Raw genomic sequence first — 15,066 nt, 5'->3', positions numbered from 1 at the left:
ATTACCAAAAGGTAATCAGCAAGAGGGTGTGCTGAAGTGGTTCCCGTTAATTAAGTGTCCACGTATTTGACACTATTTGAGTGTCTTGGAAGAGGAGAGAAAACAAGCGGAAATGCTGGAGAAGTGGAGACCGATTTAATCTAGGCAGAAATGCTCAAGACCCAGATGAAGGTCCTGGCAGACCGGGAAGCAGCAACTGACAGAAGAGAGGTCGTGAGGAACGGCCACAGCCCGTGGAGCAGGAGGCACAGCCCGGCTCCGGCTGCAGGGCAAGCCCAACGCTGGACTTCACTCGGGGGCTGGTAATGGGGAAGTCAGGGGAGGACACAGTTAGAAACATCTTCTGCCTCCTTTCCTTCATTTTAGGCAGTTACACTTGAGCATTTACATAGAACAGACCTAGAATCTTCTGCTTCTTTGGGAAACTTTTAATTTATCAGGCTGTGTCATCAAGAGATGCTGAGTTAATCATCGAGGAACTGAGGCCAGTCACGGAGCCAGGTCTGTCTTCCTGGGTCTTAGGGGCTGAACTGTGTCCCCCGAGTGAATTTTTATATTGCAGTCCTGATGCCCAGTACATCGGAATGTGATTGTATTTGGAGACAGGGCCTTTGCAGAGGTAATTAAGTTACAAAGAGGTCATTAGGGGAGCCCCTAAACCCACATGACTAGTGTCCTTATAAGAAGAGGAAATTTAGACAGAGACACAAAGAGAAGACAGTGAAAAGGCCTGGGGAGTAGATGGGCATCTACAAGCCCAGGGGAGGGGCCTGGAACAGATCCTTCCCTCACAGCCAGAAGAAACCAGCTCTGTCAATACCTTGATCTCAGACTTCCGGCCTCCAGAACTGAGAGATGACAATACATTTCTGTTGTTTACGCCACCCAGACAGGGGTATGGTACTTTGTTACAGCAGCCCCGGCACACTAACAAACACACTGGGTTACTCTGAAGGAGGCAGGCAGCACGCCTGGGCATTTCTGCACTGCAAGCTGAGAGGTACAGGCTAGAAAGGCATTTCTGCACCGACTCTCAGCTGTGTGAGAATGGGAACTGGGAAATGTGTGAGAAAGCCGAGAGGCGCAGGCTAGAAGAGGCATTTCTGCAAGGACTTTCAGGCTGAGAACTGGAACCTTGCAGGGGTCCTGAGGCCGGCTCCTGCACCAGCGTGTGCTGAGTGAAAGAACAGTTCAAGCTCTTTCACGGGGCTGGGAGACAGAGGGCTCCAGACCTACAAGGGGTGTTTATGCTAATGGTACCCACATCTTAGATGCCCCCAAAGTGCCAACAGCAACTTTTAGACTGCTTCTGTCAATGTTACTGAAATAATGTCACACTGTATAGCCAAAAGAGGACAATTTAGAAACACCTCTTCTCTTTAGAAATGCAAAGGAGTCCAAAGGTGAAATAATTTGTCTGGGATGACATACTTGCTCAGTGGTGACTCGGATTCCCAGAGAAGAACATTTTCCATCCCCTTTGAAAGTCGCTGACATGAACACACGTGACAAAGAGTAGGACAGCTTCCCGGGGGAGGACATCCCAGATGCGGCCTGGAGACTGCCTGGAGACTCCAGTGGCCCGGGCAGTTGCTTCTAACCCAGGAATCCTTGTTTGGGGAATGCTCACTCACCAAAGCAGGACAGAGGCCTTAGCAAAGGAACAGAGACTGCGCAAAACCCCAGTATTATTGCCAGATCTAAAGCTGTCCAAATTGTGCTCATGGGCATGAAGAGGAGAGGCAGCCAGTCATGAGGTACAATTTGAAGAAAAGACAAACAAAAATACCTCTCAAAATTATCTCCCCCACTAAACCAACCGCAGGGCTAAAATTCTCATATATGTTTCTAGAATATTCTTTTCAATATATAAAAATATATCTGCATGAAGGGAAAACGTCCATTAATACCCATCACCACGTTATATATGATTAGTTTGTCTGCTTCACCAGCACAGCGGGGCTCTTAGGAAATGGGACTCGGGAGGTAAGAGACAATGAAGGAGAGGAAGGAAAGAAGAGTTTAAGCCTGGACCGACTGACAAGAGAAGATGGGTCCCTGTGTGGTGACCAAGACGAGCACGAGCACTGGAGAGACTTCTGACGGGACTAGGGCAAGAAGAGAGTACCGAGACCAGAGCCAGGTTAGGAGAGGGCAGTGTCCTGGCCTAGAACAGGAGAGGGATGGAACTGGGAAGTGTGTGAGAGAGTGAAGTCTGAAGGGTGGAGGTCACTTCTCCTTGACAGCTTTTTCTCGAGCTGGCCCTGCATTTAGCCCCATCCACATCAAGGAGGCTGCGTGAACAGTAGTTCCTCCAGCATTTCCCACTGGAGGTGATACTTCCAGGTTAGTGCCCATCTGGGCACTGGCCAGGGTCCTGGAGAGCTCCCGACACATTTCATCAGAGTAGTTCTCTTATGAGTTTTGCTTCCACGTGCCCAGGGTTGTAAAACTGTTACCCTCCTTCTGCTAAGGTAAAGAAATGGATGATATTTAAGAAAACTAAACAAATCTCACAGCCAATCTTTTGGATGCTTCTACATAAAAGTAAAATGATTTACTTAGCTATGGATTTCATTCCACTAAGCAATCAAAATGTCTTTTAAAAAGAATCTGCTCGTAGTTTTATACTGCTTACAGTTTTCTGTAAAAACAGATACTAAAAATGCTTTATGAGTAAACCTGACTTCTGTCACAGAGCAGGGAGTGATAACTCAAGGGGATTGTGTATTTCTTGGTGATTTGCTTTTTAAAAAATTCCAAAGTAAACAATACAAACCTCCTCTTCTTCCCAGTCTATCAAATCCCAGTCATAAGCAATTACTGCTCTTCGTCTTTTCCAAAACTCCAGGAAGACTGTTGCTGCAACAGACATAGAAAGACATGGACATTTTACAACCAAGCAATGTCATTAACTGTGTCACTAAATGACAAAGCCACTGCAAAACAATGACAGCTGTTTGGAAGTGCCCTTGAATGTTAGAACTTCCAGCTAAACTTAACAATGTGAGTAGAAAAGTTTTTTGAGAATTACTAAGCTTGTGTCATGCATAGTGAAAAATTAGAGATTTCATTTAGAACTGAATTAAGTTTATCTGCAAGTTGAGGCAGAACAGATTCATAAGAATGACAAAACTCCCAGGGTGTCGGGATACAGGTAACTACATTACTAACAGCTCTCTAATCAACAGAGTATTTATTTTCAAAAGCGAGAGGCAGGCAGGGACAGAGGCAAAAATAAAACTTCTCAGTATTTGATTGGCAGTGATCACTTGTCCCCCAAACCCCTCTCACAGAAAGTATCTACGTAAAATGGATGTAAAACTTATTTTACTATTTTACTGAAGGAAGCTATCTTATTGGAGGAAGGAATCCTACTGCTTCTCTTTTGCTACAAACCATTTCTATACTGTCACATTGAAGGCAAACACATATAAATTCTTTAAGAACCTTTTCCAACAGGTGCTGGCCTCCCCACCTGTGGAAATATGGGGTTTATCCTCACCCAGATGAAGTAACTTTCTACTCAATTATATTTAAAACCTCTACGAAAATGAATTATTGAGGAGTATACAATGACACAGAGAGAGGAAAAAATGATCGAGACACGATCTTGCTGCCTGGGAAGTCACAAGCAGAATGAGGGATGCACACACACGTGGACACGCACACTTGGAGGACGACTGTAACTGAGGATGTCACGGGGACACCACAGGAGACAGAACCAGTGAGTCTGTCTCTGCTGGGCCTTGCTGTGCACTTAGAATTACAGGGGCAAAAAACATGTCATATATTTGGAATTAGTTTCACGAGCAAATGTAAGTATCCAACTGCCCATTCCAAAGAAAGAAAATTACTTTCTTCTTTCCTATTCTGCCTTGTTCTCATACTACCTCCTCATTCATCATATTCAGACATGGAACATATATTTTTAAAACACGTAACTGGAAAGATAAACTAGGGTAACAATTAAGAGCTCACTGGCATGTGACCTAGACATTCATTCCTGGATCTTAAATCCAGCTGGGTCTGATACAAGCTGTGCTACTGTTGGCAAGTCAGTGCGCTTCTCTAACTCTGTGTCCTCCTAAGCGAAAGAGAAATGGAAGTATAGGTCCGTGATCCCTGTCTGCAAGGCCAACAATCAAAATGAGCTAAAAATTCTAAGTCCCCCCCCCCCCTCAAAGTTTAGAATAAACTCGTGGCAATCTCTGACCTGGGCTGACACTAGGTTACTAATAATCTGCATTATCCCTCTGAGTGAGGACAGTCATGCATTAAGAGCAGCCACATCAATGTATTTGATTCTGGGGTCCTTCCCTGACCTGCTGGGGTATTATATAATATATGGCATGTATACCATAAAGCCTTTCTAAAATCTTAAACTTTCAGAGTAGGTACAGTTGTTAAGAAAGTCACACCTAAAATAATCAAGTGCTTAATTATTATTTTTTTAAATATCCTCACCTGAGGATGTTTTTATTGATTTTTAGAGAGAAGGGATGAGAGAGAGAGAGGTGTGAGAAACATTGACTAGCAGCCTCCTGCACCTGCCCTGACCAGGGATCAAACCTACAATCCAGGTATCTGCCTTGACCGGGAACTCAACCCACAACATGGTGTACAGGACCACGCTCCAACCAAGTGAGCCATGGGGCCAGGGCAAGTGCTTATCTCTTGAAGAGGGAAATTAAAATAATGGATGTCTGCAGAGGTTAATAAAAGTGCCAACACTAAGAAGCCATTTTTCACTGGAGCCCTTCCTGTGAGTCTTGTTGTGTCAGAGGTCCCCAAGACCACCTCCAGGTTTGACGATTTATGAGGAGGACTCACTCAGTGTATGGTGGTACTCATGGCTAAGATTTATCATGGCGAAACGATATAAAGTAAAATCGGCAGAGAAAAAAAGGTGAGTCTCATCCCTCAACATGCATTCTGTTAGGGGTTGAATTGTGTTCCCCACCTCCCAGAAGATATGTTGATGTCCCAAGCTCCAACCTCAGAATGTGACCTTACTTGGAAATAAGGGATTGCAGATTTACTAGTTAAAATGAGTTCATACTGAGCGGGGTGGGCCCTTAGTATGATAGGATTACTATCCTTAAAAGAACACAGATGTGTGAAGGCAGAGACACACAGGGAGAATGCAGATGAAGAAATTGGAGTGATGCATCTATGAGGCAAGGAGCGCCAAGGATCACTGGCTGTCACAAGGAGCTAGGAGAGAGGCATGGAATAGATTCCCCCTCAGAGCAATCCAATCCTGTTGACCCCTGAGTTTGGACTTCAACCCTCTGGAACTATGAAAGAACAAATTTCTGTTGTTTCAAGGAACCTAGTTTGTGGCATTTTGTCATAGCACCCCCATGAAACTAATGCACCCTCTATGTCTCCACTGCACTGAACATCCTTCCTTTTCAGAGCTTCGTCCACACTATTCCCAGCTCTGAATGTTATCTGCACCTTCTCCTACCCCACTCCTTTACCTAGAAAATTTAACACTTGGTTCCAATGTCTTGTCTTTTTGCTTTTCTTTTTTGACTCAGGAAGTTGGCACACGGACCCTCATTGTCCCATTGTAAATAGGACTTAACACCCCATATTATAATTACTGTATTATAGAACTAATTCTGTTCTAAAAAATAAAGTCTATTTTTTAAAAGATAAAACTATATAAATATCTAGAAATAAAAAGCCAATTATTATAAAATTTATTTTAAAAACATGGGACATAGCCCTGGCTGGCGTAGCTCAGTGGATTGAGCGCGGGCTGGGAACCAAAGTGTCCCAGGTTCAATTCCCAGCCAGGGTACATTCCTGGGTTGCAGGCCATAACCCCCAGCAACCGCACATTGATGTTTCTCTCTCTCTCTCTCTCTCTAAAAATAAATAAATAAAATCTTAAAAAAAAAGACTGACTTCAATTAAAAAAAAAAACATGGGACATACTTCATTCACAAATGACTAACAGGACCATATACAGAATCTTTGAATTTGCATCATAGTCTCGTTATTGATTGGAGAGCTCTGAGAGCCTTGGTGTATGTGTTTACTGTGGGGAATTTAATTCTGGGCAACAGTGAAAGTGTGAAAAAAAAACAGAGGAAGGAGAAAAAAACCACAAATGAAGAACTGAGGAAAATAATCTGCTTTCTGACAAGTCTCTACGAACATCTAGTTCCCTAATGACTTTTTTTTTTTTTTTTTGCCTAGGAAGAAAAGCTAATTTAGATCAAAATTGCTTTGTCCTATGAATCTTTCTGAACAAAAATGAGCACTGAGGAGAGAGTCACACTGTGGTTCCAGCCCAGAGCCCAAGGCTCCTAGTGTACCTCGAGGGTCCCCAGGAGGCTCCGCCCTCACAGGCGTGTGGACATGAACAAAGGTAGGGGACCCCTCACTAAGGCTCTCCACATCTGCTACAGATGGGTTCCAAATGCAGCCTTATTTTTTTCTCTGGCGAACTCATAAAGTAAAAGGCAATAAGACAAACACCCGGACCTATTTTTTCTGAGGTCTTGTAAACCACTTATATCTGTTCTCAACATCTCCGTATCTAGCGGTTTCTCAAAAATAAAGTTTATTTTCTGAAATGTTGCAACTTGTCAATCATAGGGGATGACCCTGAGACCATTAAACTGGACACCACTGGGACTGACATACTTTTATAGAACATCAGCATTGCAAAGCCATATGCATGGGGCTCAAAATGAGCCTAAGAGTCCTTTGTCTTAAAGTTCAGATCTCTAAGCAGAAACAGGGTTACAACAGTATCTGAACCTAGGAGTAGAGTATAGGAGCTGAGATTTGCCCATTTAACTCTTGGCTTTGTCGCTTTCTAGCTACTGCCTCAGTTTCCTCATCTATCACGTGGGAGTAATAACAGTACTTAGTACCTTCTTCAAAGGTCGCTGTAAAGGTAAACTGAGATGACACTATACAATGTTTATCACAGTTCCAATACATAGTAAGCCCTCAATCAGTGTACGCTATTATTATAACATTATTACTGGCCGCTCCAGATTTCTGCAGAAGGCATAGCCCTGTCTACAAAGAAACACTTGGGGTAAATCATTCCTTTTCTCATTCTTTTCCTGGGAACAGTATGAGATTTAAGCAGTAAGCTGTCAACTAAAACAAAGCAATTCAGAGGATAAATTATTCTAGGCTCGCATTGCCTGGAGTGAACCTAAAATGTCCCCTTGTGCCCAAAGGTTATTACAAAACATCTGTCAGAGTCTCACTGAGTGCCCTCCAAGGTACAAGAACTGTCAGACATCCAATCCACCTACTTGCAACCTCAGAAGCTTCTCCACTCCATCCTACATGCAGCCAGCACCAATCAATCAGTTGAGGTTGGCAGGGATAAAATAAAACCTACTTATTATGCCCAGCATAAGACGTGCCAGCTTGCAAGGAAGGGATGCCATCCCCTTTGTGACAGTGGTACTGGCTGAGGGGTGGAGGAGATGACAGCCTCTGGCTTATAGGCAAATGTCACTGTACCAGAACTTTACTCCTATATGTAATCTCAGAGGGAAAACTGTGGGAGATGAAAACATTGCTTCAGTTAAAGTATATCTAAAACTGGTGAAATAAAGTGAGTAAGAGAGTTTTGTATGTTAATTCTTCCAGAATACAATTCTCTCTATGGAAGCATTAACTCATTACACAGCAGACTAGCAGCCCAAAGCAGAGCTTCCCAGTGAGATGACAGGTATAGGCTACAGGTCTGCAAGAGGCAATACTCCCGTCAGCCCCTGGGGTGGCTAGGACTGGGGTCCTTTGGGTAGTCTTATCCCAGGCCCTGAGCAGGCTCCTTCATGTGCATCAGTACACTGTGCAAATATTATCATTCTCTATGTGTGTTATGGCTTGAAAACGTTTGAGAACCACTGGTTTAAGAAGTAAATATATTTTAAAAAGTCTCCTCACTCGTAATCATGGCAAAGTTTAAGCACTGGATGGCTTATTATACTAACAACACTAACTGATTACCGATACTAACGTGGTCTAGAAAAACTAAATACAAATTCATGATCTGAGAGCTCAATCCAGTCGCCAAGACTCTGTTAATGATTAGCTTCCTTTGTTTGCAAGGGAAAGAGATGCACAAATAGTGAGGGCTTTTTCTGCAAGGCCTACCAAGGGAGGCAGGGATCATGTGGGAATGAAGATTAGGCCTCTTCAGAGACGGGGTCTGGGAGCCAGCAGCTGGAGACACCTTAGTCACAAGAGACACTGGTTTTCAGGCTGACACCCCACTAATAGCATGGCTTGGCCACATTCTCCCTTTGCTTCTCTTTGGGGCACCATCCCATGTTTTCTCCCAGTTGTGTACCAGCTGTCTTCTGCACCCAGTATTCCGTATCTTTTCCACTAGTCCTTTGTTTCTGCTTATTTGTAGGTTCTGATTTCTCATCACTTCAGCCTGCTCATAATTCTTCCTGGTCCCTACCTCTATCTGATTATCAGTCTCAACCTCTCTCTTCCTCCCTCACACCCTCTCTGCATCTTTCCCTGTCAGCTCCTACTGCCAGTTCTCTGTCTCTGCCCTCATTTTCCAATCCACATTCTTCAAAATGCAAAATCTCAGGTTTTGTCCCAGGCCATTCACTCACCTACAGTTTAACTGATCTTGGATCAACTACCCACTGGCTGAAAGGGGCTGGAGTCACAGAAATCAAAAGATATCCCTTTAACAGAGCTGTGATGGGTGGAACAATTTTCCTTTGATGATGTCTAGGTAGGTCAGCCTCCTCAAGAAAACAATGTTTTATATTTCCACTTGTCAAAGAGCATTTAGACACATTTATCTCATAAACAAATATTTTTGGTAATTTCTTTTTTCCATCCATCCATCCCATCCATTCATGCATCCATCCATCCATGCATTCATCCATCCATCCATCCACCCACCCATCCTTGCATTCATCCATCCACCCACCAAATACTAATCTCTGTGTCTTTAGAAGAAATGCATAAGGTCTCCAGTAACAATAGTGGTCCTTGAGGACCATGAACTTCCAGGGAAACATAAATTATGTATACTCGTCATTATAACTTCCCCCAAAATGATATAAACCAAGTGCTATGAAAGTTCGAAGAAGAAAGACAGCTTCTAGCTGAGAGCAGAGGACGTCGCAGCTGGCCCTGAAAGACGGGGAAGACTCTCATACGTGTCTCACACCGAAGGAACCACACGAGCCTGAGCCTCAAGTTAGTAACATCAGAATTCAGATTTGGTATTTTGAATTCTAGAAAAAATATATAGTCATTGAAAAGAATTCACATCAAACAGAAAAGTGTAAAAAATGTGTCCATCATCACTAGTCATACTTACCCCACTATGAATTCTCCTCTCCAAAGATAACCAGCATTCACTGTTCACTATGAGTTAGTCCAGACTCTTTTCTATACCGTTACATTAAAGCTTTATAATTATTTTACAGAGAAGTGTGTTAAGTAATTCTTAAAGTGAAACTCCCATCACACCTTGTTATTATGGGGCTGTTGGCTTGAACTTGCATAGAAGGACTCAATTCAGCCTTTTAAGCAGCTCTTGTTTACAGGGGGGTCGTTTTGACCAGAACTGGAAGAATATCAGAGGGGGGTACTCATACATTGGCCTGAGGGAAAGATCCCACTAACCATAGAAAGTCCTGTATGTACTGAGGGGGTATTCAGATCTCACCATACCTTTCAATGTACCATAAACTTTATGTTAGTCTCCAACAGAAGGTCAATTTTACACTAATAATGGAATGCTGATAAAATTGTTGAAGGGTTAAGAAAAGGGAAATTAGTAGAAATGTTTCTTTTCTATAGCATCACTTTTTAAATAAGCCAAATGAATTAGTTATTGGCTTGTGTCTAACAGCACAGGCACCTGAACTGATGTGAGCTTCTTGCTTTCCCATCCAAAGTCAGATTTCCAAAGGCACACATCACAGAGCACAGGAGGTGAACTCAAGCTATGAGGGTGTTGAACACTTACCCCAGACCGCCATGAAAACAGCAAAGAAGACAGTGGCTCCGTTGTCAAAAAGGTGGGTGACCTGGGAACATGATGAGTCCTACAGTTAAATAACTTCTTATATGCCAGATTACATACACATTGTTTTTCAAGTTCTATAAAAATAGATGTGATGACACAATACATTTTCCAGGGTTTCTTTGGAAGATAGTCCTTTCGTATCAATCGAGAAGGGAATTCCTCTAAGTGTGAAGTAGTTTGGATATAGAAGAGAGAATTTTTTTTTCCCTTTATGTGGATATCAGCTCATTGTACATTTATCAGCGGCCCCGATAGTGCTACTAAGCAGCTCCTTTTGTGCACTATAAAATGTATTATATGTTCACATATATATATATGGATATATTTAGAACCAGGTAGGTATTATTGTTGCTGCTTTAAAAGTTTCTGATTTCCCAAGCCCTGTTTTTAATGCCTCATTTATTCACTTTGAAAACATCACCACTGTGTTGGGGTAGTTTTGAGCGAACATTTTCTGGGCTGCCCTCTGGGTTTCAGCATATTATAAAGAGGAGAGAGCAGACCATTAACATAATCTACTTCCACCTGCATTTAAATCCTTGGGTAATCACTATATTTACTTACTACATATAACACAAAGACAGCTAGCAACTACTCTGCTGTTAGGATAATATATTCTATCACAAACTCTACAGCAGAAAGCAAAGATAATCTTGCTGCAAAGCCGCCAAGCTCATTTCTGCCTCCAGAGGAAATCACACCAATATTGTGCCAAATTGAAATGATGACGGATAGGTTCATAAAGCATAATTTGGGGGGGGATGCTTTATAGTTCGCTATAAAGTATACTTTACTGTCCCTCGGAGAATGTGCCAAGCATAAACAGATCTTTTCCTGCTATATCAGAGTGTGCAGTACTTCAAAATTTTCCAACAGTTTATGCTCTCTCTTTTTTATGAACATAGGAGAGAAGGCATCATTCAAACATCTAATGTGAGACGTAAGTCTGAAGCCGATTACTTCATATGCCGGGGGAGTGTTAAGTGGCACAGCGGGCACTCAGCATCCAATCAAGCCCGGCAGTCCCTGTGGCTTGTGGTTGGTGTGGGCTCTCCATTAGGGCATTCGTTGTGAGTTGGTAGGACCTGTAGCCAGTGCCTCCAGTGATTGCCATTACTGTGGGTTGCTCAGATCAGCTTTCCTCCCTTCTCCAGGATACAGATCTCTCTCATGCAGGTCACCAGGGAGCACAGCGCTCAAACTGTACCACTACGAGTCCTTCCCTGTGGCCAGAAAGCCAACATTTGGAGAGAGACATTTCTCTGCTGCAGTTAGCAATTTGAGAACACGTGAATCAGAAGGGTGGTGAGTTAACAGGGACTTCCGGTTCCTACTTAGATGGGAAGGTAGCATAAGTGGCTCCCCCTGCCAAAATCAACCCTAGAGAAGCAAGATAATCAATTCTGGAAACTAAGAAAATGCAAAAACAAACACTCAGAGAAACTCCAGGGGAGATGGAAGGTTGCCTTGAACTGGTGTGTGTGTGTGTGTGTGTGGTGTGTGTGGTGGTGTGAGAGAGAGAGAGAGAGAGAGGGAGGGAGGGAGGTACGGGGAGAGAGGGTAGGGTGTGGGGAGAGTTAAGTAGCAGTCCCTAAGCAGAGTGAGAGCACGAGTTCAAGAAATACCCAAGTTCTTCTTCAGTCTCTCCCTCAAGGGTCACTGCACAATTAATTTTCCTGTCCTCAGAAACCTGTTGCAGTAGGCCAAACTGGCGTTCTTAGGGTAATATTGGGGTTGCTCAGAGCCTTGCCTGGCTGAGCAGACGATGACAGTAGGTGCTGCCTGGACAGTGGCCCTCAGGTCTTCACTTGTCAGGGTGTTCCCTCTCAAACCCCAGGCGGGCAGATTACACCCAAGAGAGACGCCTCCTCCAGTGCTCCTCTCTTCTAGACGGGCTTAAAAATGCCACTCCTACCAGAAACGTCCTCTGGAACAGTGACAACACTCAGTGATGCCTGGGACACATTGGCCTCTCTTCTCAGTAGAGTCACCGGAATGGATGACCTAGAACCTAGCCTCTGACCTTTACCCAAAGTGTTTGTTACTTCCACAGGACAAGTATCCACAGGCCAAAATTATGGAACATCTGGGGAAGACAGCTATGTCCCCCAAATTTGAAACTCAGCGACACAGACCTTCTGAAACAGAAGGAAGATATAAGCCTGGGGCTATGGCAGTCAGCAGCCACCTTCCCTATCCTGTGAAGAAGCTGTCTGCAGAATGATCACATGGACAGGTGGCAAGAGAGCGACACCTGGTGGCCTGGAGGACCAGTTCTAGCCCATGAAGCCCTTGTGCTCAGACAGTGTGAACTACTCCAGTGTCTTTTCCAGGGAAATGAGCCAATAAGTTCCTTTATGCTTAAGTCAGTTAAAGTTGGGTGTCTGACCCTTGCAAACCCAAGGGTCAGGGAGAACACTTTCCTGATGAGCAGAGCAGCCACTGATTAAATAGAATCCGGACCCTGATTTGATTCCAATGTCTTCAGTTCCAGGAAATCAGTCTGGCGTTTCTGATAAATTCTTCTAAACGGAAGTCTGTATAGCTTCAATTCTGTCATTCTGAGGCTTTTTAAACTTCCTTTTACTAAGTTCCTAGGCATTACCAAACTTAAAATCCTAATGTAACTTAATCTAAAGTGTCCTGTGACTCAGTGTGGCACAAGGACCTGTTTGGTAGTCAGATAAAGCAAGGCAGAGCTGCCTACTGCTATGCGGTCATGGGTGAGTAGTTTTTTTGCCTCTCTGCATCTCTGAGCAAAATGGGAATAATAACATCAAGGCTTAAAATTGCTATGAGAATTAGAAAGAATAAATGTAGGTTGCCTAGCTGTATTTATAGCTATAGCCTAGCTATTATCATATAATTATTGTTCTAGATGTTATAGCCAGTAGGGTAGCTGCCCAAAGAAGCCCCTATAAAATCTGATGATCCTTTTAAGGAATTATCCTTGATCTCCTAAAGACTGAGAGAACTTCACTCAAGGCATGTTTTTCCATGTGAAAAACAAAGAAACAAATACCCCCATAACCACCACCACCACCACCAACTGGGTCTTTGAGATTCCCCAGAAGTAGGATTTTTGCACCTGAATCATCCAGGCTTAACCCACAATCTATAAACAGAAATTAAATTGTTGATTAAACTCTTTTGATCCTTATTAAAATCTATTTTTCCCTAGCTCACTCTGTTTGTCCTCATCTACTCAGGTCTATTTGGATGTTCTTCAAAGGTAGGGAGAGTCTTTTGTGCTTTTTTGGTTCCTTGCTGCATGTAACAAGATCCCACATCTTTTTAAAATCACAGCTGGCTGCTGTGGTTTGGGCTCTGCACAGACTGGCCACCTGCAGTGTTAAAGACATTGCAGATGGGCGGGCTCCTGGGCTGCCTGTCAAATGTTCTCTCATTTATAAGGGACAAAACTCTGCCTTGCCAGCAGCATAATCAGATAGCTCCACGCTGCAGTGATCACAGAGGTTCCAGGAAGTCTGCCAACCCCTTTCAGATCTGGGACCTGGAAAGGTTAACAGGCAGTAGGTCTTGGAAAAGTCTTCATCAGCCCATACTTCAGCCATTGCCACACATTAGTGACAATGCCCCTAAGTAAAACACCATAGGAATTTGATTCATATGTCTAAAATTTTAATAAAGAAAGGCAGAGCATGAGAAAGGGAGGTGCAATAACCCATCATAGACATAATGGTGCTCTATGTTTCTTTGTTTCAAAACACCTTCCCGGGTACTATCTTTGGTCCTCAGGACACATCATGGGGTACAGAGGGCAGGTGTGCATTTTGGAGATGAGATAGCTCAGCCTCAAAGAGGCTGCACCTGGGCAGGGTCAAGGAGGTAAAAGTAGTTGAATGAGCCTTGAATCTAAGTCTTTTTGCCAATAATGGTGATGACAGAAGAGGAAAGTGATGGCGGCTCTCACCTACTGATACCTTACCATTTCCCAGGCACCTTGCTCAGCACACATCTTATAACAATTATTTGAAACAAGCACCATGTTCTCCATTTTACAAGTGAGAAAACTGAATGAAGCTCAGGGAGGTTAAATAGCTTGTTCCTTAACTGACAAGTGGGGAAGAGCCGAGTGACGATCTGAACCTTTCTCTGACCTCTAACACCTGTCATTTTTGCACTCTGCATGCCGCAGCTTCTTGCGATGATAATTAGAGCCAATATATTTCATATACATATATGGTAAAAAAGATACTTGAAAGAGAATACTGAGGGATGGAGGTAAGTCTGTCCTACAACATGAACTTGAGAATCAAAGACCGGAAAGGGCAGAGAGAGTCTGGTTAGCCTCTGTTCCTCAGGAAGGTGTATGTAAAAGTCAATCAACCTTTAACGCTGCATATTTGAACTTACCTTGGCATAAACGCAGCTGTCTGACAGCCTCATGAATGGACAGTATTTATCGCACACAGGACACATGATGATATCTGTAGCTTGGCAGACTTCTTTACTGGAAAAGAGAACAGGAATGGACATTTTTGACGACATAAGAGCATTTTCCCCTGCCCCACCAATGACGTGAAAATATTCAACCAGTTAATAAGATCCAGAAGATTACATTTTTGTCCTCCAAAGCATCTTAGCCTTATCTGTTATTAACATAAACAAGTTCCTGCACAATTGAATAATTTGATAAACCTACTTATGTATGGGGCTGTTTTCTTGGCTTTACATATTAACAAATAAATACATAAAGCAAAACATTGGTTGTCACACCCCAAATGATACAAAAGTCATTCACAACATTGCACAGGTTTGAAGCAATGTCACACTGAATTATGGGAACAATGAGATACCTAAAAGTGCCTGCCCTGATTTCTATTTGTATAAGTTATAACTAACGATGGAGGAATACATAAAAATATTAGGAATTAGTTCTGGGAGAAAGTTACACCTTGTTAACAATTTCACCAGAAAGTAAAATATGTTTGTAGGCAGGATGATCAATCATTTTTATTTTTGCAATCACTTCTAAAAGGTGCATT

General features: G+C 43.0%; 1 protein-coding gene across 8 annotated transcripts in view; it reads right to left on the bottom strand.

The window, feature by feature from the left end:
* The window catches only part of ANO4 (anoctamin 4), a 341,656-nt gene that overhangs the window by 40,714 nt on the left and 285,876 nt on the right, over positions 1-15,066 (bottom strand). For all 8 annotated transcript variants that reach the window (XM_036019465.1, XM_036019462.1, XM_036019463.1 and 5 more), the window contains 3 exons: positions 14,435-14,531; positions 9,998-10,058; positions 2,780-2,862 (listed from right to left, as the gene is read on the bottom strand). In XM_036019465.1, coding sequence (XP_035875358.1) covers positions 2,780-2,862; positions 9,998-10,058; positions 14,435-14,531 — 241 coding nt within the window. The remainder of the gene's footprint in view (positions 1-2,779; positions 2,863-9,997; positions 10,059-14,434; positions 14,532-15,066) is intronic.

Source organism: Phyllostomus discolor, chromosome 2 (assembly GCF_004126475.2).
Source record: "Phyllostomus discolor isolate MPI-MPIP mPhyDis1 chromosome 2, mPhyDis1.pri.v3, whole genome shotgun sequence".
NCBI classification, from domain to species: domain Eukaryota; kingdom Metazoa; phylum Chordata; class Mammalia; order Chiroptera; family Phyllostomidae; genus Phyllostomus; species Phyllostomus discolor.
The sequence above is the reverse complement of the archived record's forward strand: the minus strand, read 5'-3'. Positions and strand labels throughout refer to the sequence as shown.